Source organism: Simochromis diagramma, unplaced genomic scaffold, assembly GCF_900408965.1.
Source record: "Simochromis diagramma unplaced genomic scaffold, fSimDia1.1 OVJJ01000553.1, whole genome shotgun sequence".
Lineage (NCBI taxonomy): Eukaryota > Metazoa > Chordata > Actinopteri > Cichliformes > Cichlidae > Simochromis > Simochromis diagramma.
The window spans coordinates 74,571-100,891 of NW_024387095.1; the positions used below are offsets into that span (position 1 = coordinate 74,571).

Sequence of the window (26,321 nt, forward strand, 5' to 3'; positions counted from 1 at the left end):
AGTTAGTTTTTCTTACATAAATTTGCAAAACCAGGCAGGTAAACAATAGCAAGCAGAGGGAAAAGCCTCTAAAAAACACCCCTTTGATGCTTTTTTCCTTCTCCTCACATACAGGGTCTTAAATAATCAGACCCCATGTTATCTTAAAAACATCATAGTACCATATCACCCCAACGGAGCCCTTTGCTCTCAAACTGCTGGCTTACATGTGGTCAAAGGAGCATAGGAGGCATAGCCTTCAGCCTTCGGACTTCAAGCTCCCAGTTTTGATTTGGGAGACAGATACCCTCTCTACTTTTAGGATTAGGTGACCCTGAACTCCCTTCTCAGTTACACAGCAACAGACCTCGGGGGCTTCCCATGATGCACTTAGTGTTTCTTCTTAACTCACCTCTTTTCACTCAGTACGTGTTTATACACAACTCTGCATTTAATCATTAGCTATTATTAATCTCTGGCTCTCTTTTGTCCTGTCTCCCTCGCCTCACCCCCACCTGGTCATGGCAGATAGCTGCCCCTACCTGAGCCTGGTTCTGCTGGAAGTTTCTTCCTTTTTAAAGGGAGCTTTTCCTTCCCACTGTCGCCAAGTGCTACTTTATTGGCGGTTGTCTGATCGTTGGGGTTTTCTATAATAATTTTATGGCAAACAAATGTGTGTAGATGTGTTGGACTATTTCCGTTTTACTTCTTTATCCATATGAACTAAAATATGATCATTTTGACAATGTTTCATGTTTACTAATCACAGAGTGAGATACTGTACGTGCATGGGTTTAAAGAGTGTAAAGATTTTGTTTCTTTTTTTTTTTTTACGTAACAAGTGTTTTGCAGTGATATAGCTTGTTAATTCATATGAGGCTTTTATCAAGAATCTGTTCCACATTTCCGATAATCCCAGTCATGTGTGGTTTCTCAGTAGTTTTTTTTTTCTTATTTTGATCTAAATCAATCTTAGGCACTAAGATGGTGTTCTTATTTGGTGTGACTCAAGGACACTTGTGAAACATTTGCAGTTTCTGATGGGCACAAACTTGGTGCTGTGGGAACTGAACTTGTTATCTGTGAGTTTCTGTTCCATCTCCCACCCCTGCCCACCATGAAAAAGTCATAATCCATAGCTGACACCACGTGTCCTTGGCCTGTATCCTAGCTCTGAGCCAGGAGGAAGCCTCTAAAATAACACCCCCTTTGATGCTTTCATGCTAGCCCAAATAAAACCATGCCCGATTTACCGCAATGACACATATTAACTTATATGAAAGGATGTGCTTGTTTATGGAAGAGTAGAACTTGAATCCCACCTAAACACTAGGTACTCTCAGTAGATTATCACACTCCTAAGACAAATAGGTGGCTTTTCAAAATCTACCAGATGCAGATGAATACATTTTAATAATAAAACATTGTGCAATCAATACTACAATTTATCCAGTTTTTTATTGACCAACCATGAAGAAATCAAAACTGCACAGTCTCCCAGTCTCACCTCAAATCTCATTTCCATGCAGACTTTTTGGCATTAACTTACTCCTAAATTCTCAAAGAGCATTGCACCTGGGTAATGTTGTTGGTACAGATTTAAAGGTGCCTGTTTTGTTTTTAAATTGTGCAATGAAAATAAAAGCTCATTTACTTTGTGACAAAAATTAAAAACTCTTGCTTGAACTTGTAGTTCTTATATAATTCTGCTGTGCGTGCATGTTTTACTTGGAAATTTGCTAATTACATTTGTTTCTTATTTGGCCAGTGTTCTACAGTAAAATCTAAATGTCTCAAATTAATATTTTAATGTAAACAAGGCAAACCATAAACTCAAAGGAATTACTTGTAGCAACAAAGTACAGCTGCTCTACAGTGCTTTTCAATCATGTCAGGATACGAGCATTTTAATGGTTGGCACCAGTACCAATAAAATAACATAATTTTCAATACCCAAATGCAATAACAAAAAATAATTATCTCATGTTCTTAAATAGAAACTTCTTTATTAAAAAGTTTGTTCTATCACTCTTGGCAGACCATTTATTTATTTTGTTGATGGGACCCAGACTGAAATGTTAGGATGGCTGGTGTAGGCTGTGTATTTGTTTAACATTAGCCACTACATTTTCTCCTGGAACATAGCTGCTTTTGCAAATAAAATACTAGCAGGTATTTAAAGATTACATAAAAAAGGATAATGCTGTTGATGTTGTTGGATGTGGAACTCAAACTCATTCACCTTGAATTCTTTGAACAAATCGAGCTGCTGCTGTTTTTTTAGGTGCTTTTCTTTATTTGAAGTCTTTCCTTGTCTGAAAACTATGATAGGATTATTTGCATGTCTGTTTGTTGGTGTCCTTTTTCCTTCCTTTTACACTGTGAAGCACTTTGTGCAGCATAGACTGTTGGTAATGTGTTATATAAATAAACGTGACCTTGACCTTCCTTCAGTATAGGTGTATGGTGCCTCCTTTCAGTACTGGAAGAAATGCAGCCTTGGTACGTACCATAGTCTGTATAAAACAGGCTATACAGAGAAAACAAACAGATATGCTGGATTAGAACTGACAGAAATAATTATTGCTGATCAAACAGGTGATATGTGAGAAACATGGTCATTAGTTTTTTTCCCCAAACACTTTATACCCAGTTCTCCCCTCTTTTATTTAGACCCCTTCAGCGCTCCTCTCTTCCAGGTGTTTCTTCCTTTCTTCCTCTCTTCCTAAGTCTCCCTCCTCTGCAGTCCTATAGATGTCAATTGATCTGCCTTCTTCTGTCACTCTGTCAGTCTCTTCCTTTCCTTTGTTTGTGTTTGTCACTTCTTCCCTCTCCACTCCAGCTGTAATGAGTAAAGGTCAGCCTGTCTGCTCTCTCCTCTTGCGCTGTCAGTGTCCATGTCTGTTACTGAGGTACTTATTAGTTCTGGCCTTTAGCTGCTGCCCTAACAAGCAGGAAGCACAGCAAGAGAAAAGAAGATGACCTCAGACACGGTTAATTCAAGTGAAGTCACAAGTTTGTCAGCCAGGAGACTGCTGCTTTGTTTCTCAAGCTTTGCTTTATTCCCCCACATTTGCTTTTAGCCTTGGCTTTCACTCACTGCTTACTTTTTAGGCACCAAAAACAGATTAAATCTAGGAAAAAATCATTTCTTGGGTTACAGTATGCCCCTTCTAAAACACACATTGATAAATAGTGATTACTCACATGGGTTAAACGTGACGCCAAGGTGTTCATTTGCATGGCTCTACCCATGAATGTGGTTTTTAAGTGCAAAAAAAGTTTATTTTTATTGATACCTGGATACCTCTATCTTGCTGAAAACCAAAATGGGAATGACATCACACCCGAGTTCTGACATCAAAGTTCCAAGCTATCTGGATTGCAGCATTAGTTGTGGTTATACCACAGAGTTTCCTGCAACTTTCTACCAGGAGATTTTATTGCATGCTTTTTATTCATGCTTCCATCTGCTGACAAGCTTTACTGAGATGCTGATTTCCTTTTCCAGCAGGACTTGGCATCTGCCCATAGTGCCCATAGTGCCAAAACTACTGCCAAATGGTTTGCTGACCATATTATTACTGTGCTGGCCAACAGCTCACCTGACCTGAACTCCACAGAGAATCTATGAGTGATTGTCAAAAAGAACCCACCCTAAAAATACAGAGAAGCTGAAAGCTGTTTTTAAAGCAACCCGGCCTTCAATAACACTTCTGCAGAACCACGCACTAATGAAGTCCACGCCACACTGCAGTGGGAATTTGCGGTACTAAGTACTAACGGTATAAACGAGTTGCTTTTCAGAGGTTTTCAACGCAGAACAGATTTCTGTGTTGAATTTTGTTTCTCTTTTGGTTGATTTTAGGAAATATTATGTAAGCTATAATCACCTAAATTAAAACAATAAGGGCTTGAAATATTTCCCTTGTAATATATTTACCTTTTAAGTCGTGATGAATATACATGTTTGCCTTTTTAAAATTAACTACAAATTAAAATAACTACTCTCTGTAACGTTGCTCAGCTGAACATTGACTTCTCTACTGTTCCTTGAGTTGAATGTTAGCATGTTGCCATGCATCTCACTTCATCTCATAGCAATCAACCAATTTGATGAAGCGATTTCAACATGCTGGCAGCGTGGATACTTTCTCACTGACACATTATACTGGGAGGCAGAATGGAACTGAGCCATTATTAAAGTTGTTAGATTTGTTTCTCCTTCAAGCTACAACTGAAAGTGTGGGCTGTTTTTTTTTTAAAGGTTCATAATCTCTATGATCAGTTATGATGCTGACTGACATTACCAATCACTGCTGTACTTTAGCAATCTGTTCTGCAGCGTGCTATGTTGAACAATTCAAATGAAGTTCACGGCGGGTTGTGTTAACACAGTAAACTGATATAAGGAGGATTAATAATAGATGTGATAAAAAGACACTGTGTCCACTTTGGCAGTTTGAAAGAGTTTGTAGTATTGATTTACATTGTTCTAATAGCAGCATGACATCACTTTGACAACACAATCTCAAGTGCTCTTCAGGGTGGCTGCGTTATTGTGTGTGTGTGTGTGTGTGTGTGTGTGTGTGTGTGTGTGTGTGTGTGTGTGTGTGTGTGTGTGTGTGCACCCTCAGTAGGGGAGAAATCCCTCCATCTGCTCCTTGGGCACCATGGATTTGCTTTGCCCTGACTCAGCACTTTTTATCAAGCTTACACACATGTAGACTCACACACTCAGACACAGCCACTCACTCACACACACACACACACACACACACACACACACACACACACACACACACACACACACACACACATGCACACACACATACTCCATTGAGTCAGGGATACCAGCAGCATCCAAAGTAAAATAAAATCAGATTGCAGCTGTGTTAGTTATGGCAATGTCTCTGCAAAGGTTAGCAACTGCATCAAGGCACCACTCTTTGTGTCTGTGCCTTTCAGTCCTTTTCTGCCTTTGTTTCGCTTTCTGGCCCAGTTCACTTCTTCACTCCCTTTCTCCAACCTACTCATCCTCTGCGACATGTTCCTAAATTTCCCAAATACAAACCCACTTGATTAACTGCAGTATTTTAAATGACACAGTTCACACTCCTGCTGTGTGTTCCTGCCATCTTTCCTGTTTCGATCCACACCATTCTTTTTTCAAATCCAGATATTTTAATCTTTTCCCAAAACATTTCATTTGAAACATGAGCTTGAGGTGATTAGAGGTGATTGGATGCAACTAACTGTGCTTATAGAAAAACAAATCATGGAGGCTCTCAGACTCAAACATCCCTGATGGAGTCTGGTGCATAAATATTCAGCAGCTTATTTCAGATAAGATATATTTTGCTTATGCCAGAAATTTTGAGAAATTACTGTGTTACAGCAGCCAAAACATTAAAAACACATACTAGCTCAATAAAATGGAGTACCACAAAACAAATATGTTGTTTCTCCTTATATGCTCTTATATTCAATATTCTAATCCAGATTCATTTAGATTTTTGCTTACTATGCATGACAGTGAGTTTTTCTTCTTTGATTAAGATGCCAAAGGATATTATAATCTGTGTGAGAATACTCCATGTTATTCTTTGTGGAACATTTAGTGAAATCAGCTTTCACGTACTTTATTTTTGATTTCACTTCAACAACGAAGCTTGATAAAAACACTAAACAGTGATACATTGTCAAATATACCACAACATTTTGTGATACTAAACAGGTTTATTGCATTATATATTTTTTATTTGATTAATTTAGTTTTGAAAAATCCACCTTGATTTTTGTTTGTAGCTAAAAAAAATCAACACTGGCAGGCAAAAAAAAAAAAAAAAGAAAAAAAGTCAACACTAGAAGAAATCCAAAAACGTATTTTTATAGCTGTACTTTTTGCACAAAGAGCTGAGTTCAAAGGCTTCAAACTGAACAGTCATTTCCGTTCAGTTCAATTCAGCTTTGTTTATATAGCACCAAATCACATCAAAGTGCTTTATATTGTAAGATAAAGACCCTACAGTAATAGAGAGAAAACCCCAATAATCAAATGACTCCCTATGAGTAAGCACTTTGTTGTCAGTGGGAAGGAAAAACTCCCTTTTAACAGGAAGAAACCTGCAGGAGAACCATCCATCTGCTGCAACAGGTTGGAGTGAGCGTGACAAAAGACGCTCTATTGAAGAGAGCCAGATTAAAAATAAGTAATGATTAAATGTAGAGTGGTGTGTAAACACAAAGAGAGTGAGGGAAGAAGAAACACTCAGTACATCATGGGAAGCCCCTAGCAACCTAGGGCGTTTGTAGTGCAGACAGGAGGTTAATCTGATCCAATCCTGAATATAAATATTATAAAATAGGAAAGTTTAATCCTAATTACAGTAGAATCCAAACTCGGAGCTGGTTCCATAGACGAGGTTCCTAAAAGATGAAGGCTCTCCCTCCCATACTCCTTTTAAATATCCTATCAACCACAGGTAAGCCAGCAGTCCAACAGTAAAATGCTATGTTGGAGTGATATGCTACTGTTAAGTCTTTAAGATTAGATGGCGCCTGACTGTTCAAGATTTTTTGATTCTAAATTTTAGAACATGGCTCAATAACCTTAGTTTTATCTGAATTCCTTTTGAAACGAGCAAACGTGCAGATCTAACTATAGACTATCAGCCTTCATTCTAATGAGGATTTCTAAATGAGTGCATTTAGGTGCAGTATTATGACTCTGTCCTTCCAGTTTGCTGCTACCTCCACACTTGCATCTTCTTAAAAAAATGGTATAGCAGTGTCAGACATACCACAGTGCTGATGGAAGTACCTATTTTAGACTACAGCATGAACACAGTGTGTGTTAGTCCCTTACATCCCTGAATGTCCTCTCCAGCTGTTGCAACAGATGTTGCCCAGACAAAAATGGAGCATGTTACCCCTGGAAAATATGATAGTACTCTGCATGTCACTGGAGAACAGACAAAAGTTTCAGCTCAGTGATTTGTCTCATGTCAGAGAAGACATTTTAAGTGAAGTTGAATCACATTCACTTTCTCTCATATTGTCACCTTGGTGAGCTCATAAAAACCAGAACAGATCCATTAAATGGCAGGACAAATCTTGACACTTACTTGTGGAGATTCATAAATACCATTCTGGTGCTGCATCATCTAATCCATTTTTCTTCAAAGGGTTTGTGGCCCAGATATATCCCACTTAATGTCTTGAGGATTTATTAGTTATCATCATGAAACCAGGCAAATGTTGACATATTCTAGGGTTTTATGTCTGTGAGCATCTATGTGGACTTCAATCAAATCCAGAAAAGGGATGCACTATAATTGTACTGTGATTTTCAACATTTAAAGTTCAAAGCAGGGTCTCCTTATTATGAAGAAAATATTTACAAATGGAACATTAACTAATATACCTTTCCAGTAACTTAAACGCTCTCTGTGATGTTTCTGTCATCTCTGAAGGGATTTGCATTTTTGGCAAATAGTTTTTAAACTTCCCTTCAAGTCGATTAAAGGGAGCCAATGGCTTCTTGGCATCTTTGACCATTGTGACATTTTGTGATATGAAAAACCTGAAGATTTCATACTGAAGTGGCTGCCATGCTTGGATCCAGATACTTGAGCTGTTGAAGTATGCTGATTAGAAAACACCCATTTACCATTTTATAATCAATCTGAAGACTTAAGAATATCTAAAAAAAAAAAAAAATGTATTGTACAAACCAAGAAATGCTTTGAAAGACAAAAACAGAATAAAATGGTGTGTTAAATCTTAATTTAGATACCTGAAGGCATCAACAGGCATTAGCGGATTATTGGTAATTTATGTTGCTGTCTTTGATTTCTTGTTCTTTAATGATTTCTCCAAATTGGCTGTTTGAACTGGTATTATTTCCTTGCCATTCTTTTCATTTATACTACTCACACTCATACAAGTGTCTCAAGTCAGTCAAAAGTCACACAGCTCAGAGTTAATCAACGCTTAGGATGGTTATAGGCCGCAAACACAGAATAACAAGTGAAATGATTTTGACACCCTTTACAGAGCCGTGGCTAACCAAACAGTCAAAGAACACATGCTTGGATGGAGTATTAGTAATACCGTTTTGCAAATGTGATCCACAATACTAACTTATGCATGTGAACAGTGGTCAGCTGGTCAGATTAGTTAATCACCACCTGGCTGGTCAAACCTTACACCGATGACTTTTTATGCTAATGTTTTCACACACAAACACAGAGCATTTCTTTCACTGTCGACCGTAACTGCTTTTTGCCTGAACTTCATCTTGATCTTAAACCAGGTCTTCTTGTTAAAATATAATATTTACCTTATGATAACCATAGTGCCTGCAGTGTGACTGTGTAAGAGTCGTGGTCCCCCAACAAGAATAATACTCACACTAAGTTTACACTAACCGCGTATACCCATTATTATAATCCACTCTTTGTTTTTGTCCCCTGTGCAGGAGCTGGAGGTTGGTCTCCTCTCGTCTCAGACCGATACCAGTGGTTGGAGGTGGACCTGGGGAGGAGAACCCAAATCACTGCTGTTGCCACGCAGGGCCGCTACGGCAGCTCTGATTGGCTCACAGCCTATCTGTTGATGTTCAGTGACACAGGACACAACTGGAGACAACACCGGCAGGAAGACAGCTTAGGGGTAACTCTTCTTCCGGTGGCAGGATTACATAGTAGTGTTGGGTGTGCAACATGTTTGTGCAGTCACCTGATGGGAGTATGGATGTCCATGTCAATCCATCATCTTGTTGTAGAAAAGTACATATTTTTTAACTGATCGTGACAAGATCATAGATATTTAACAAAAAGTGCACACAAAAAGAAACCCCCACATGTGTTATATAATACAGATTTTAACAGCTAAAAATACAGTTTGTCCAGGCAGTGACACTCTACAATCACACACAGTTGACCTAACTGTCATAGACATTATTTAACATTATCTGTGGGGACTGGTGCTGCCTGCAGCAACATGGCGTGCTCACCAGGAGCCTTTCACTATTTATTAATAATACATGGAACAATGAAAGGAACTTGGGCAGGAGTCTGTTGACGGTGTGGGTCTGCTGTCAGACAGTTTAGCCTGTGCTGACAGGAGGTTGGTGCTGTTATGAGAAAGACCGCCTGGCGTAGAAAAACTCCCAGCTTTGATGCCTGAAAGATGTCCATCACCAGTCTGCAAGCAGGTCGCTGAATGGGCGCTTCCGAGCTCAGCCGCTTTCGATAAGTGTGGCGGCTCTTAAAATGTAAATGTGCAGAAGAAATTGGTGAGAAAGCTCGCTGAGAAAAGCACGCAGTGACTTAAGTACCTAGTGTTGCGGTTGCTTTACGTCTAAATATATTCCCCATTTCTTTTTCTCTCTTTAATTTTTTATTTTTCCAGTGTTGTTTCAATAAAAAAGAGAATACTAGACTGGGAGAATGACTGATCACCAATGAGCAAAGTACAGATGTCAGAATGACAGGCAGCCATGCAAGCCTCGGCTGACTGAACAACATTTGATATGTCACGCGTCTCCTCCCTTCTGTGTGGAAGAAAGTGCAGCTTTCACTACAGCAGCAACCCAAAGAAAACTTTTTTTCCCCTCACATTTGACTGGGTACAACTTTTTCACAGTGAAGGATACAAACTCTCCAAAGCCCTTCAAGTCATCACTAAAGAACACACTCCTTGTAGCTTAAAAACATGTTGATTTGACAGTCAGCATGAAAGGCGATGAATCCACATCAGCTTTTAGAGCACTTTTAAAGCTTCGTATATTAGTCAGGCTTGCTTAGCGTCTCTGTGATGGTGAGAATTTTACTGCAAAAACAGCTGCATCAGTCACAGCTTCTCACTGACTTGTGAGGTAAAGGTAGAAACAAAGTCTCTACTCAGGTTACTTTCATTTATTTGATGGTTAGAGTCACTAACTACTTCATGGATTAAAAATAGAATAAAATTAGATCCCGTCATCAAGCAAGTTGTATGTGGAGTCTTACTTACTTTTTTATGATGCCACATGTTTCAAATGTTTTAAAGTGTGATTCAAAAGGAGACTGTGCCTATAGAAAACAAACACAAAAATGACATTAATTAACCTTTTATCATTCACTCTTACTTTTTTGGATGTTTTCTTGAAGTCCCAATCTGACCATTTGCATTTCACCATTTTTCTTCAAACTTGAGTATGCACTAACTTGTTGTGGGCGGGTCTTCCATCCATGATCATGACCTATCCTTCCCCATCATTCTGCAACAAAGGAGTGGCTAAAGGAGAAGCACATTAAGCTCATGGAGTGGCCCAGCCAGTCTTCAGACTTCAGTCAGCTAGAAAATCTGCAGAGAGAGATGACATTTTCGGTGACATAAAAATCAAATTAGAACTTTCATGTAATGTGTTTTATTTCTAGATTTTTTCACTGATATTCTGTCTCTCTCCATTATGAAACTACCAAAGAGACTGTTCATTCCTTTAGAAGTAAGCAAACTTACAAGTTCAGCAAGTGATCAAAGAATTGTTACCCCCACTGTACAGTATATCTCTGGCTTCAACCCAGATACCAAACAGCAATCTCAAATCCTAAAGAAAGCACATCATGTCAGAAGCATGACCAAGACAATACTTGTCATTAAATTCGACCTTTAAGGAGTTATGCACTATGAAGGCATCCCTCAGCATCCCCAGGATTTCCTGTGCCACAAACATGCTTCTGGGATGCGATCCAAACATTGCCGGAAAACCAGACCACCATAAGAGGTATATCTGATTTTGGCCCATAGGGTGGCAGGCACAAGAGTTTGGTTGAGATTTAAAAGTCAGTGCGTCATTTAGAAGTTTTTTTTAAAGCCCACTTATGATAATTTACCTCCCTGATAAAGTAAAGAGGAGCAAATGAGGTTAACAAAGCTGGCAACTCTCCTCAGAACTTCCTAAGGAGCAAAAGTCATTAGCATGGCAACAAGTATATTTCAGCAAACACCCCATTTAATTTAAAGTGAATAATCTAGCTTCACTGTGGGCAGCTATGCAGTGAAATGCCTATGTTGACATGACATGTCACTTGAATAACGTGTCTGCCAACATTATTTTATTCCAAACGTTCTTTTCTTGTAGCTCCTTTTAATGAAGGACTTTATTGCATAATTCAGTATTTTTATATTGTCTTGGTGGTTCCTCTGCGATTCCTTTGTCATGCCCTCTCATCCTCTTCTTCGACTCATTCTCTAGCCATTCCTCTCTCCTTGACTGAAGGCTTGTCAGAGGCTACTCATATTTCAAAAGATGCTCGGGCAAGTAAATGAGATGCTGCTCTCCTCAGCAGGAAACAGAGCCATTTGTTGAGCTTAACGCTCTGCTGCCCAGCCGGCTCAGCCCTTCAAAGCACTGAAGACGGCACTGAGATCACAATTATGCAGTGCCAGAGAAGCCAATTTCTCTCACACAGTCACATCGGTACACCCTCAGCTGAGTCTCTCACACAAACACACAGGCAGCATCACACAAGCGCTCCAGATAGGACACAAGCAAAGGACATGCACACGAAGACATGGACACCTACTCTATACCGTATATGTAGCTTGTTCTTCTTGTTTTCTTCTTACACATATTATTGCAGGTGTTTCTCTGTGTGTGTGAGCCCTGCTGGATTCCCACAGGCAGCTGATTGGGGAAAAATAGAAGCCATTAGTCTTTTAAAGAGAGGCTTGCTACGGAGACAGAACAGGTCCAAGTTATTGATCACTGGACAGAGATGAGAGAGAGGGAGAGACATTATCATTACTTAGGATCAATGGCTTCGGTGAGTTCAGAGTTTGAAAATGAAGACGGTCTCAGGGCAGAGGAGGTTTGGGAGACTTTTTCTTTCCACTGACAAAGAGATTTGCAGCCCTCTAATATGTAAAACTTTCAATGTATAATGGTCCTATCTAGCTTTTAGTCACCATTATGAACATTTGATGAGAAGCATATCTATCTGCTTTCCTGATAGAGGCATCACCCTTTAGTGTTTGTTATTGCTATTACATCATTATTACATTATTACATTGTTGTTGCAGCAATCAGCTGACTGAGACAGAGTGTAAGAATGAAGAAAACTGTAACTGTAACAAACATGTAACTGTATTGTTGCAGGCTTTTCCAGGTAACAGTAATGCTGACACTGTAGTCCAGTACAAACTGGAGCAGCCGGTCATAGCTCGCTTCCTTCGTTTAATCCCACTGGACTGGAACCCCAGTGGGAGGATTGGCCTCAGACTGGAAATATATGGATGTCGATATAGTAAGTAACTGTGAATTAAGTGTTATGTTATAGCAATTATAAATATATCCAATGTTTATTTTATCATAGAATATTTTGACCTTAAGTAACATATAATTATGTTATCAACAGTTAGTTGGTCTTGATTGCCTGTCTTGAAGTCTTTAATGCCCGACTGGCTTCAACTCATTTTGAATGCTAAAAATGTAAATGTGTTGTGGCATTAAAAGTGTCTTCTTTTAAAATATTACAAATGGCAGTTTTGGCTTGTTATTGTATTACAAGTATTTTGCTAGTAGCTAGTTTTGTATCTTAGTTTTGTAAAGTCAAACTTTAGTCAATTAATTTAAATCTTGATTTGTTGGATTAAATCTACACAGATTATCTCTATCAAATTTGGATTATGGCGTTTAAATGTGGTGCGGAAAAATAAGAAATGGTCCCTGGAACACCTTGAAAATTATATTAATCCTGCAGCATTATATACAGAACAAGATTGTTCATTGTTTTTTAGAAAAATAGATTTAAAATACTCCCACACACATAGGCAGAAACATGACTTTGGTTTGACTTTGCTCTGGTGTGTGATGTGAATTATACAAACCTTTTGCAGTCAATTTAGAAACCATTAGTTCTGAGAAAAATAAGCAGTGCTATTCAAACACTAAGCCATGCACTAGAATTATTGGGTGTTGTGTGTGAGCTGTACAGAGACCACATGGTTTTAATACAGAGTGCAATAAGAATTGAAACAATAGAAATGTACATGCAAAATGCCTTCAAGCAATCCAAGCATTTCAAGGCAGCAGCAGCAGCAAGCTTTGCTTCTTTGTAACTGACTTAAATGTCAGCCCTGTTACTTTGTGTTGTACCCTACCTATAATAAAGCTATGGTTTGTAAAACTATACTTCTGTGACAACAGGGCTTAAATTCAACTAGTGAAGCCTACTGATCAATCGCCATCGCCTCTTTATTTTAAAATATACTAAAGAAGTTTCACAAATCGAACATAGCATTGAACATAGCACCAAAAGGAATGGTCAACTCTGGGCTAAACCATATGGAAAAGTGATGTTAATGGGGTTAAATGTGCTTGCTGAGTAAATAATTTCACCAAGAGATCCAAATCTGTCTAGAAATATTCTTACAATTCTGTGAAATTCATGATGTTAGAAAAATGGTGGCAAAGACAGAGTTTACACAGTTGTGTTAGTATTTGGTGCTAGTATGTTATTTAAAATGAATGAAATGTAAAGAATAAAACTTTTCCCTCTCCCACTTAATTTTGTTCTGTAGCTTCTAGCGTGGCAAGCTTTGATGGGAGCAGAAGTAGCTTGGTCTACAGACTGAGTGTGAGGGCAAGCTGGACTGTGATGGAGACTATTTCTTTGAAGTTTAAAACCCTGAAGAATTCTGGGACACTGCTCCATGCAGAGGGACAGCGAGATCACAGCCTCACGCTGGTGCTCGAGAAAGGAAAGCTGCTACTCTACCACCTACAGGGTAGGACACCGGTCTCCCAGATCTACAGCCATAAATTAATGCTTTGTTGTGTTTTCTTACATGATAAACATAACCCCAATAATGCTGAAACATTCTGCAAAATTGCAGTTTATAGTGATATTGCCTAATTGGTTGTGCAAGATAAATATATTCACTCTGTTTAAATCAGGTCTTTTATGCATGTGTAGCTTGTCATGCTGAGACACACATTGTTGGAAAGGTGTGACAATGGCACTGCCAGCAGAGATGTAAAACATACATTTTCCATCATTTGAACAGGCAGCGGTACCATCACATATACAGAAAGTCTGTGGTCCCAAAGGACTAGCACTAGCATTAGCTGCCAAGCTCTCTAAGAAGCCTCCTGTGACAACATTAGTTTAAACCCCAGCACGAGTCCTTCTGTTGGCCTTTTCCCCGAGTCTGTGTTGTCCATCTGTTACTGCTGAATGTTTGTAATTTACATATATATATGTGTGTGTGTATATAGTGTGACCCCTCAGCTTCCCACTGGATGTACTGATGGTATAAATTTGACCTCTAACCTGTAAGGGTCCTATTAGTGTCCAGAAAGACATAAAGGAGGGTACGCTTTAGGGCAGCCCAACTGATTTAACAAATTGCTTGTTAAGATTTACCCTTTTGGGAAAAACCGTACCTGTCAGAGGGACTTTGTCTGCTGTGATGACGTGTGTTTTGATCTTAATAGTGTGCCTGATTGTCATGTTGTCATACTATATAATCAGGGACTATTTTGCACACCTCAAACAGTTTGCAAGCAACATATTCACACCAACTGAACATGGTAATGTTTTTGGAAGGACCAAATCAGCAGTGATCGACTTCCTGAGGACAATGACTGAAACTCTGTGCTGGAGAGTGAGTGAAACTTCAGATGTTTGAATTGAATTCAATATTTTGGAAGTTCCTTGAGCCAACTGCACTGGCAAACTCTGCAGCTCCACTCATCTGTTCATTCATTTTTCTTTCATTGTTTAGTTCTGCGAGTAAATGTCAGCTAAACACACAAACTGTACAGCGTAATTATGCACTCACTCAGGGTCCAGAGCTTCCAAAATCCCTTGTGTGTATAGCAAATTTAATATCTTGCATGTTTTGTTCCTATAATGAAATGGAACAAGCTTGAAGTCACTCTCAACCCATCTGCTGGTTCACTTGCATGTTTGTCAGAAACAATTTTGGGAAATACCTCTGATTCAATTTTGATGAAACTCAGGGGAATTATGGTTCTTTCTACATATGCCTTTTAGCTCACTACAGTGCTTGTTTGTTTATCCATATGTCTCAAGCTAATTAGAAAGAGTGCTATATAGAATAGAATAGAATAGAATTCAACTTTATTGTCATTGCACATGCACAGGTACAGGTCAACGAAATGCAGTTTGCATCCATCCAGAAGTGCTTTAGTGATATAGATATATTACAATATATATTAGCAATAATATAGATATGTGAGTATAATACAGAGATGGGTCTATTATGGAATGTTATAATGTACACGGTATGAAGTATGTTGTGAATATTCTATAACTATAAGTATGTACAGGCTGTAGTGAGTACAAGCTATGTACAGGATATGAACAGGATATAAATATGAAAAACTATACAGAATATGAAATAAATAACTTTACAGAATCTGAGATATACAGCTATACAGAAATGGGAACTATGCAAGTTGTAAACAGTTGTAGGATTAAAGATTATCGAATGTACAGAATGATTATTTACACAGAGCTATACAGTAGTGCAGTTAAGATAAGTGAGGGTGTAGATAGTTTCTACAGAGGCTATATAAAGTGCTAGTGGTTGTGAGTGGTGGTTCAGTCCATGTTATTATTGTGTGTTTGAGGATACAGTTGTCCATTGTGGGTGTGTGTATGTTCAGTCCATGAGTTTAACGTGGGTCAGATGTCAGGAGGCAGAGTTCAGGAGTCTGACAGCTGTGGGGAAGAAGCTGTTCCGGTACCTGGTGGTCTTAGTCCGGAGGCTCCTGTAGCGCCTCCCAGAGGGCAGGAGGGTGAAGAGTCCATGTGATGGGTGACTGGGGTCTTTGATGATTTTCCCAGCCCTTTTCAGACACCGCTTCCTGTAGATGTCTTTTATGGCAGGAAGTGGTGCTCCGGCGATGCGCTGGGCAGTTTTCACGACCCTCTGCAACGCCTTCCGGTCCGAGGCAGAGCAGTTCCCGTACCAGACTGTTATACAGTTGGTCAGGATGCTCTCGATGGTGCAGCGATAGAAGTTCACCAGGATGTCTGAGGACAGGTGGTTCTTCCTCAGAGTCCTCAAGAAGAAGAGGCGCTGGTGAGCCTTCTTGACCAGCTTGGAGCAGTTGGTCGTCCAGGTGAGATCCTCGGAGATGTGGACTCCCAGGAACTTGAAGCTGCTCACACGCTCCACAGCCGTCCCCTTAATGTAGATGGGTGGATGTGGGTCAGCATTCCTCCTGTAGTCCACGATGAGCTCCTTGGTCTTCTCGGTGTTAAGCAGCAGGTTGTTTGTGTCGCACCACTCAGCCAGACGATCCACCTCCTCCCTGTAGGCGGCCTCATCGTTGTCACTGATGAGGCCAATCACCGTGGTGTCATCTGCAAACTTAATGATGGTGTTGGAACCATCAGCAGGTCTGCAGTCGTGGGTGAAGAGGGAGTAGAGGAAAGGGCTCATCACACAGCCTTGTGGTACACCGGTGTTCATTGTGATGGTAGATGAGCAGTGGTTATCCAGCCGGACATGTTGGGGGCGGTTGGTCAGGAAGCCCAGTAACCATTTGCAGATGAGGGAACTGATGCCCAGGTCTGTCAGTTTCCTGATGAGTTGTGAGGGGTGGATTGTATTGAATGCTGAACTGAAGTCTATAAACAGCATTCTGGCGTAGGTGTTGTTGTTGTCCAGGTGTGAGAGGACAGAGTGCATTGCGATGGGGACTGCATCCTCTGTGCTCCTGTTCTGGCGGTATGCGAATGGGGGGGGGTCCAGGGTGGGGGGGAGACAGGATTTGAAGTGTGCTAGGACCAGTCGCTCTAAGCACTTAGTGATGATGGGGGTGAGTGCTACTGGGCGGTAATCATTGAGGCAAGATGGGTTGGAGTTTTTGGGTATCGGGACGATGGAGGTGGATTTGAAGCAGGCCGGTACCACAGCGTGGGCCAAGGACAGATTGAATATGTCTGTGAGCACTCCTGCAAGCTCCCCAGAACACGCTCTGAGAACACGCCCGGGGATGCCATCAGGGCCTGCAGCCTTGTGGACATTGATCCTGCTCAGCACCGCTCCTACATCGGTGGGGGAGAGAGTCAGAGGTTGGTGGTCTGGCGTCATGTCTGCTTTGGTTGTGGTTGTGGGGTTCCCTCGCTCAAAACGAGCATAAAAGTTGTTGAGCTCGTTGAGGAAGGAGACATCAGAGGATGCGGGGGAGGGTTTGGTGGTCCTGTAGTCTGTAATGGTCTGGAGTCCTTGCCACATGCGTCGGGGGTTGGAGTTGGAGAAGTGTTCTTCTACCTTCTTTTTGTAATGGTGTTTGGCTTTTTTGATGCCCTTCTTTAGATTAGCCCTGGCTGTACTGTAGGCGTGTGCATCTCCTGACCTAAAGGCGGTGTTGCGGGCCTTCAGGAGGAGACGAACATCCCGGTTCATCCAAGGCTTCTGGTTGGGGTACATGGTGATCCGTTTCTGGGTGGTGACACTGTCTGTGGTTTTGGAGATGTAATCCAGTACAGATGAGGCGTACTGGTCCAGGTCTGTGTGGGTGAACATATTCCAGTCTGTGTTTTTAAATCTGTCCTGGAGCACTGCGTCTGTCCCCTCTGTCCAACTCTGAAAAAGTTGGGATGCTTTGTAAAATGTAAATGAAAACAGAATGCAGTCATTTGAAAATCTCAAAACCCATATTTTATTCACTGTAGAACATAAAACCATATTAATTGTTTTCCAATAAATATTAGCTTATTTTGAATTTCATAGCAACTAATTAGAATAAAATTGTGTGTTTCACAATAATGTTCATCAAAATAAAATTGACTATGAATATGTCATCATGTACAGTACATAACATCATAAAAATATTCAAAAAATCTGGAGAAATCTCTGTGTGCAAAGGAAAGGACACAAAATCAATATTGGATGCATGTGATCTTTGGGGCTTATAGGGCACCATATTAAAAACAGGCATGATATTGTTATAGAAATCACTGCACAGCTTGGGAAGACTTCCAAAATTCATTGTCTCTGAACACTGGTTGCTGTGCTGTCCACAGGTACAGGTTAAAGCTTTATCATTCAAAGAAGAAGCCACTGCCTGAACAGTATCCAGAAAGGTCCCCAATCTCTCTGGGCCAAAGCTGACTTAAAATGCACACATGCTACTATCCCATCCAGACAATACCTTTTCAGGGAAAATCTTGCACATTTCAGCAGGATTCCTAAACCTCACACTGCATCTATTACAGCAGCACGGCTTCATAATGGAAGTCTGGGAGCTAACCTGACCTGTAGTCCAGACCTTTCACGAACTGAAAACATCTGATACATCACGAAACAAACAAACGAACAAACAAAAAAAATGCCCCGAAGAACATCCAGGACTTTTGAGCAGCTTGAACCCTCTATCAGACAAGATTAGGACAACATTCCTCTCACAGGAATCCAGCAGTCAGTCTCCTCCGTTTCCAGATGTTGTTAGAAGAACACGGCATCCTACACAGTGGGAAACATGGCCCTTTCCCAACTTTTTAAACATGTTGTTCAAAATGAAGAAATACTTTTTTAAAAAGGATACATCTGATATGTCCTATATTTAATCTATTGTGATTAAAATATGGGTTTGTGACATTTGCAAATCAAATCTTTATTTACATTTGTTTACACAGCGTCCCTACTGTTGTTATCTGGATTTGTACATATCTGGCAGATACAGTCAATCAGAATGTTGGTGATTGACTGTCAAGAAGGAACTCGTGTTTAGCTTTGTTCTTTTCTTGTCTTGTTTGTCTCACTGATTCTTAGCTATTCCCAGACTCTTCGCCTCTATCTAGTGGGGGGTCTCTCTTTCTGGCCGTTTCTCTCCCAGCTTGACATCCTCATCTCTCTCTTTTAATCTATAATATATGATGGATGCTATAAACATGTGTCAAGGATGAACACTGTGGAGCACAGTGGGTTAGCATAACATAAACCACTGCCTGTGTGGAAGCTAATGAAGGTAAAATGTTGTGATGACCATGAAGCTACAGACACAGGACTCAAAAGCACAACTTAGAGAGATAGAATTAAAAGTAAAAAAAATTAAATTAAATAAACACTCTTCACTTTAACAAAAAAGTTTGGTAATCACTCAGCCGCTGACAGGGACCAGGCCATGGCAGTACAGGGAATCTGGGAAGTCAAATTCCCTAAAAATGCACACTGGGAACTAGAGGCTGGAGCACACAATACAGTCTGGCACAGAAAGAGAGGTACAGCAATATTAAATAAACTCTGGGAATGGCACAATGAGGCACAGATGACACTCGTGATGGTGGAGATGACACAACACTGAAGTGCCTAAAACACGTGTATTAAAATAAAATAGGAAACCATGATGAATGACAGGAAAGTAGAAAACATGACCCAAGGTGCAAGGCGAGACATCGTGTGTGTGTATCTGGCGTAAACAAGGTTAAACCTGAGGTGCTGTTGGACTGCCAGCCTGTCGTATTATCACCATATGGCAAAGCTCTCATCAACCGTGCCATCTGGCTGCTGGAGTACTTTGCCGCTCTGCTCATCAGCCAGGCCTTCCTTTCAGTTACAGCTGAAATTAAAAGTGCAGCTTCCTGAGAATATATCACTTTCCCTCAGAAAACCATATTTTGTGGTCCTAAATGAAGTTATATTCCAAAAGTGAAATTGCAGATAATTAATCATAGAAATTAGTTTTATGTGTTTATTTATTTATTTCTGGGATGTAAGATTGTGTGGTTATATTTATAACAGAGCAATAATTTGATCTAAAGTTAAACTTTCTTTGATGTAGAAATAAATGAACAAATAAATAAATAAATAAAAAGCACCACTTAGTCACTGTACTTTTCATTAATCACAGTATTCTCTTATCCCAAAACAGGGGACATGCAGTATAGTTGAAATTTTGCAGACTAGTTGTTTGGTTGCTGAAAAACTGAGTGAGACTCGGTACCTGCTCTTTGTGTGGGTGAAAGGAGAATTCAAAGAAAGATTAGGTTAGAGCATTGATGAACTAATGGTAGCACACACCAGAAGGTCAAGTAGGAGTATGATGCAACAGAGAGCATCCGGCTGTTAGAACTAATAATCGATCAAAACCTTCTTAGATGCACTATAATTACCGAATTTCCCACAATTCCTGCCATGTTTTGATTTGTGGAAAACTGAATATTTTGACCATCACTATAAGCAAAGCGGAGTTTGCTCCATGCATATATTGGTGGATGACTGGATATGTAAAGCGCTTTGGGGTCCTTAGGGACTAGTAAAGCGCTATATAAATACAGGCCATTTACCTTCAAAGGAAAAGTGTGCTTTAATGGCGCAGCAATGGCTCAACTTTTACTTTGAAGGCTAACAATTTCAGTTTTCTAGCTGTGTTGCATTTTCCACAGTTTCACTGTAACTTGGAAAACACATGTCAACTAGTCAGTTTCTTTCATGCATACTACAAGTGACACGTAGCAGTCTGCCAGCAACCAAAGCCAGGTATTTGCAGGTAGGAAATATATGTTTTGTTTAGTGCACAGTAGCTGCCAGGAGGGGGCACTGAGTGTCACTAGGCCTGAGAGATGGGGCTTTATTAAACTTACCCTACAGGGGCACATGTTCGAAATGACAGACAAGTCAACATCATATGTTTAGTGATCATATGACAACAAAACCTGAATACAATACATGCTGTACCATTCAGTTCACGTTTCACAATTGTCAGACTTCCTGCATCATCCATTTACTTAACCATAACTAAAAGCATTTCAAGAGAAGACATAATTCAACTGCATTTTAATGTTATATTAATGTTTGAAAAAGGGACCTTTCATTTACTATACGCAACATTATTCTTCAGCATTTGCCATGCGCACACACACACACACACACAGGCGGAAAATCCCAGCTTCCCACAGCTATTTTTCTAAGATTTTGTGAAAGCCTAAATTTGCTGTTTCCAACTCCAGGCCTCTCTCTGCTTCTTTACATCCCCTCACCCTAGTCTCACCCTCCCCTTTCTGCATTCTTGAAATAAAAAGCAGAATATTGTCCAATTCCCATTAGGTATGACTGGGTGGAAGCAGTTTATTTCCCTGGTGGTATTGTCTAGTATATGTCAGCTGGAAAGAGGCGTCATCTGCAAAAGCTGTCAGTCTGACATCAGCTCCCTGAGTGACGCCTGTCACATCCCTGCTAGACTCAGTCCGATAGTCAGCAAAGTGCTCAAAGAACTTGGCTGGGAACGACAGTAAACACAGGATTGTTGTTGTAACGGTGCAGAGATTATATTGAGCTAAGTTGCGATTATCCTAAAAATCGTACTTCGCCCCAGTCACAGCACTGACACTGCACGCTCTCTTTATTGCCCTGCCTCTCTGTCAATCCCTACCCTATCGTTTTTTTGCTATAGAAAAAAATCTTCATGTTTATTTATCAAAGCCTTTTTCATATGTGATCCAAATTCTGCCTCTGCTAGTTCTTTTTTCAGATTGAATTATTTACCTTTAACAATTGCATGGTATTCATCTTTTGTCTTCTTCCTCCCTCTGAATCTCCAAGGAGCTTGGAGTCTACAGACAGTGTAATTTAGATCAATAGCTTGGAGCATCCACCCTGAGCCACAGCATGCTCCTCCACAGTCAGCTGTTGGAAGACAAGAGAAGATCAAACTAACAGAGCTAATAGATAATAGCAGAAGGTTTAGATGCATTATCTAAACACTGAAGAATGTGAGAGACTCTCTGAAGCTTTTCACAGTTATCTCTCCCTTTTGCCGGCCTGATCCTGTCAGTCCCGGTCCTCTCTTTAACGGTGATTCATGTCACTTCACGAGAACAGCAAGCTGGCTGAGACAGAGAGGTGGCTGTGAACACTGTGAACTGGGTAAATATACAGCTTATAAGGTTGCAAGTGTTTTCATTAATTAGTGAGCAACATCCATTAGCATAAGTACATGTCTGAATGGAAACACAAAGACAGGAATAACAGACAGACCAATAGACAGTGACCAAGGAGACAGACAGTCAAACAAACACATGCAGTGAGACACTTAGACCCTCTCTGTGTGCCTGTGGCTGTCCAAGCAGTTGGAATAAATTGACTGGCTCATTAAGATTTATGTCCGCTATCCAAAACCATCTCATTTCCTCTATGCTTTACATTTATCAAAATGTCAGTTTGCTGTAATGTAGCCTGCTGCTTCATAATTCACTTCAATTCTGAACTGCCATTGGAAAGCTGTAATACACAGCAGTAAATGCGCTGAGGGCTCCAGTGCCTTTTGGACAAATGGTGTTAAGTATCACTGACGAAATTAGGATGGCATCAGAGATCCATGCAGGGCAGGCTGCATGTTAAGTGAAAGGCTTTCTTGTCTCCGTATTCTCAGCAGTGAGGACATGCTGTGTTCACTGTCTGGTTTCTGGCATACTAAATGGAATATTTCAGGGTTTACAGTAGCACGACTTTGCCACAATCAGCATTTTGCTCATTGTACAGAGCAGCAAAAGCTACAACTAGATCTTCCCCCCAGGCATCTGAACAGCACCGCTGAAATGAGATGAATGTCTTTGGACAAAGTGTGCCAGTTGGCAGAGAAAATAGAAGACAATGAACTGCGGTGATTGCTGTTGCATTTGCTTACTCAATTCCACTTTGTCTACAGCGATTTACTCGTTTTGTATGCTGCCTCCCAAGAGTTCCAGAGGAGCCAGAAAATGGAAAGAAACCTCTTACTGCACTCCCCTGCTGTATGATAGGTTTCTTACTACTGAATTTTTCGGTGCGGTAAAAATAAAGAATGCATCTTTAAAATAGAATTTAAAACAATTAAAAAAAAAACCTCATAGTTCATTGTTTAAAGGCAAATGTAAAAATGTAAATGACTCCCGTCTTGTTTGCCTTTGAAGACACTGGGAAGTGAAAGAGATTTGTGGCAGAAAAAAAGGAGAACAAATGGAGGACTCTTTCTAAATATTAATTGACTGTGGATGGTAAATATTGTTATAACTTCTCGCCTTTCACACTTACTATAGGACTGATTTGGTTCATTTAAATTTATGGTAAGCTAAAATGAATGTTTCCAAAGAAGACATACTTTGTCTAGAGAGACAAAGTATGTCTCTGACAAAGAATTCAAAAAAGAATAGGAATAGCATCTTTGGGGTATAAATGCCAACCTATGCTATAATTATCTGCTACTCTGTGTCTACAAGGGACTATCTAGCACTTTGATCTTGATGTTGTTGCTTTCATGTTTTCTGTTTAGTAGGTTTTTAAAAAAACAGTTAAACACTTTTATGTTCCCCTCAGGATCTTAATGATCTCTTAATTGAGGTTTTTTGTAAACAAATGCAAGTTGTTGCCAGTGTGGTAAAGAGTTTTACCTTTAGACTGTGCATTAAAATGGACATAGCCACTTTGACATCATCTATACGTTTGATACTTAATTCTTTCTGACAGCAAATGGGACGCCAATTTGTGCTATTGAAAAATATACTGTATTTACTGGAAAAACTGAAGTATTTTGGTAAAACATCTTGATGCATTCTCAATCATCCAGATAAGTAAATCTCCAAAAGTTGATTCTGTTCATTCAGTGCGAGAAACGTTTCGTCACTCATCCAAACTTGGATGAGTGACGAAACGTTTCTCGCACTGAAAACACTACGTCCAGATGAACAGAATCATATTTTGATAAAAATAACACAAATTGTCATTCAAAACAGCCACAGCCATTAATTATATATAATATAACCAGATTATATAACCCTAATATAAATAGGTGGGTAATAACTTATAAAAATGTATCCCATGTTGTTTTCAAGACAAGATAACAAGAGAAAAGAACAGACCCAAAAAATGTTGTATCTTGATATAACCAAGGCCGTTTATGCAGTACTCAATTCATTTTGGATTTTTCATAGAGGGTACTGCATCTGCAATTTTGTTGTGCAGAATAATGTGTAGAATAATGATAATTAAATTAATCTTGATCTTTTTCAAAGCCATTGATCTGTGAAATGGTTTGACACCATTGGTAAGACTGTGTGTCCTACCATCCTCATACACAAAGATGCAAATACATGAAATAAACAAATCTGAAACCCACTCATAGTCAAATTCTTGCCATGGGTGATTGCTCCTTTTCCTTCTGTATGGTATGAAATTCCTCGTAACTGTGACTAAAACTAAGAATTGGTTTTGAGAATGTGTGTTAGCTTTGCAGTGAAGTTGTATTTTAAATGCTGGCACCACATGACGATAGACTCCTGAAATAATCATAACAGTATATCTTGTGATAAGACTTGTTTCAGACTGGAAGTAAGTTTGGATACTATTTAACATTAATCACGATCTCAGTTAAACTTAAGAGCATTATGTAGCCACTTATTTGTTTAGCATTGAATACTTACTTAAATCTGTTTCATCAGGAATGTTTGTGTAATCAAAAACTGTGTTATAAAAGATAGAGACACTGATCACTTATTGGTTTGTGAATTTTAATACTGTTTCCCTCGATTTGGCTATTTTTGGCTATTTTAGTCAGTCCAGCATTTTTTAGGAGGTAGGGATCACCATATTTGGAGAAGCTGGAACGTTTACTCATCAGCTAACATTAGCTAGCTTCATTAGCAAGGTGCCTCTTTAGGCTACAGTATGAGCAGAACACACAGGTGACTTAGTGCTAACGTATTAATAAAGTAATACTAGCATAACCAAACTGAATTACAATACATTTAACCATAGCATTGTAACATGAGATAGCTAACAGCCGGTGTGTACTTTTAATCCACTTTTGGTTCGTATAAAAAATACTGATGAGATTTATTTACATACATTTATTTATTTATTTTTTTGCTTATTTCCATTGCAAAATTGAGCATTTTAGCACAGGAAATAAATAGGAGCAACTAGCTTTGAGGAACTAGCCTCAAGTTGCCTTTAGACTACCTGCAGTTTTTGTGACTTCCATGTTAGATTTATCTTTCAGATTTTAATTTTAATTTGATTTAATTTGATTGTTAGTAGTGGGAAAACTGTCGTTGGACCTTTGATTCATAGCTAGAGCACAATACTAAAGACAATTTAGGATAAGTCTAATATATCTGTGTAACATTGCCAATATAGAAAAAAATGAAGTCACTGATGCAAACTTTGAATGCAACGTACTCCCTTGTTGAAACCTGAAACTGATACCAACAGTTTGATCTATTCAGCAAGTTGATCGCTGACAGTTATTTTAGATTGGAGAAACTAGTTGGTTTATGATAGTAGTGGTTAAAAACCTCAAACTGATTTGGGGAGCAAGCTTCAGATTTTTTGTAAGGTTTCTTCTTTCTAACTCCCAGCCACCAATTTTCCAGCATTTACCAGCCTTTTGCGTAGCTCTATCTCAGACCCCTAAACACACAATGAGGAGTTGGAATTCTGTAATTTGAACTGTCTTTCTATCTTGAAGAAAACACCTTTCATAATTAATGACTTGGCTTATATCTCTCCTTTTGTTGTAGCTCATTCTGTCAGCAGAACCTCGTTTCCTAACCAACACATTGGAGGACCCAGAGATAAATCCACCTATCAGACCTACTGGTGTTGGGTCTGTCATTAATTATGTCCTGGTATCATTTTGTAGCATCATCATTTCTCGTACTCTGTCCTCCTCCCTCTCAGCATACAGAAATGTGCTCTATAATGAAAGAGGGTGACCTCAGTGACCTGCTTCCTGTTTTGAAACAGAGATTAAAAAATATCCCACTGATGCAGCAATCTTTCCGTGGCGCTTTTTGTTTTGATAGATTGAACACAATCCCTTCCTATAGGTGTTTTGCTGGGAAAAAGCACTGACTATTTTCTTCACAGATGTTTGTCCTTGTTAAAAATGTTTTATGGATGTTCTTCTTCAAGTGCGTTGGAGGTAATAAACTTCAGGGAAAAAAAAAATCAAAGATCCTCAGCAGGAGATGCATAATGGGATTTCTGCGTTGGCCGGGGACGTTGCTCTTCTCTGAAATGTACCATGGCACCGACATGACAACTTTTCTCCCGCTCCTCTCTCCCTCTGTGTTGCAGGTGTGAGTTCATCCTCTGGTGGTCAGCTTCTCGTTTCCCTGGGCAGTCTGCTTGATGACCAGCACTGGCACCATGTAAAGCTGGAGCGGCTCAGCACTCACCTAAACCTGACCGTAGATAAAAATACACTGCAGGTTCAAATACCGGCTGATCTCAGCCACTGGCACATTCACACGGTGAGAGGAAACACACACACACACACACACACACATTCTGAAGCAAGCGTGTCAAAAGCACATCCACTCCTGCAGAAATAT

At 39.7% G+C, this 26,321-nt stretch overlaps 1 protein-coding gene across 1 annotated transcript in view; it reads left to right on the forward strand.

Annotated features, from left to right (window-relative positions):
- Nucleotides 1–26,321, forward strand: part of LOC120742926 (contactin-associated protein-like 4) — a 114,575-nt gene that overhangs the window by 33,385 nt on the left and 54,869 nt on the right. Inside the window, exons 3-6 of the mRNA XM_040046455.1 lie at nt 8,462–8,655; nt 12,128–12,275; nt 13,552–13,758; nt 26,065–26,240. Of these exons, the coding sequence (XP_039902389.1) occupies nt 8,462–8,655; nt 12,128–12,275; nt 13,552–13,758; nt 26,065–26,240 (725 nt within the window). The remainder of the gene's footprint in view (nt 1–8,461; nt 8,656–12,127; nt 12,276–13,551; nt 13,759–26,064; nt 26,241–26,321) is intronic.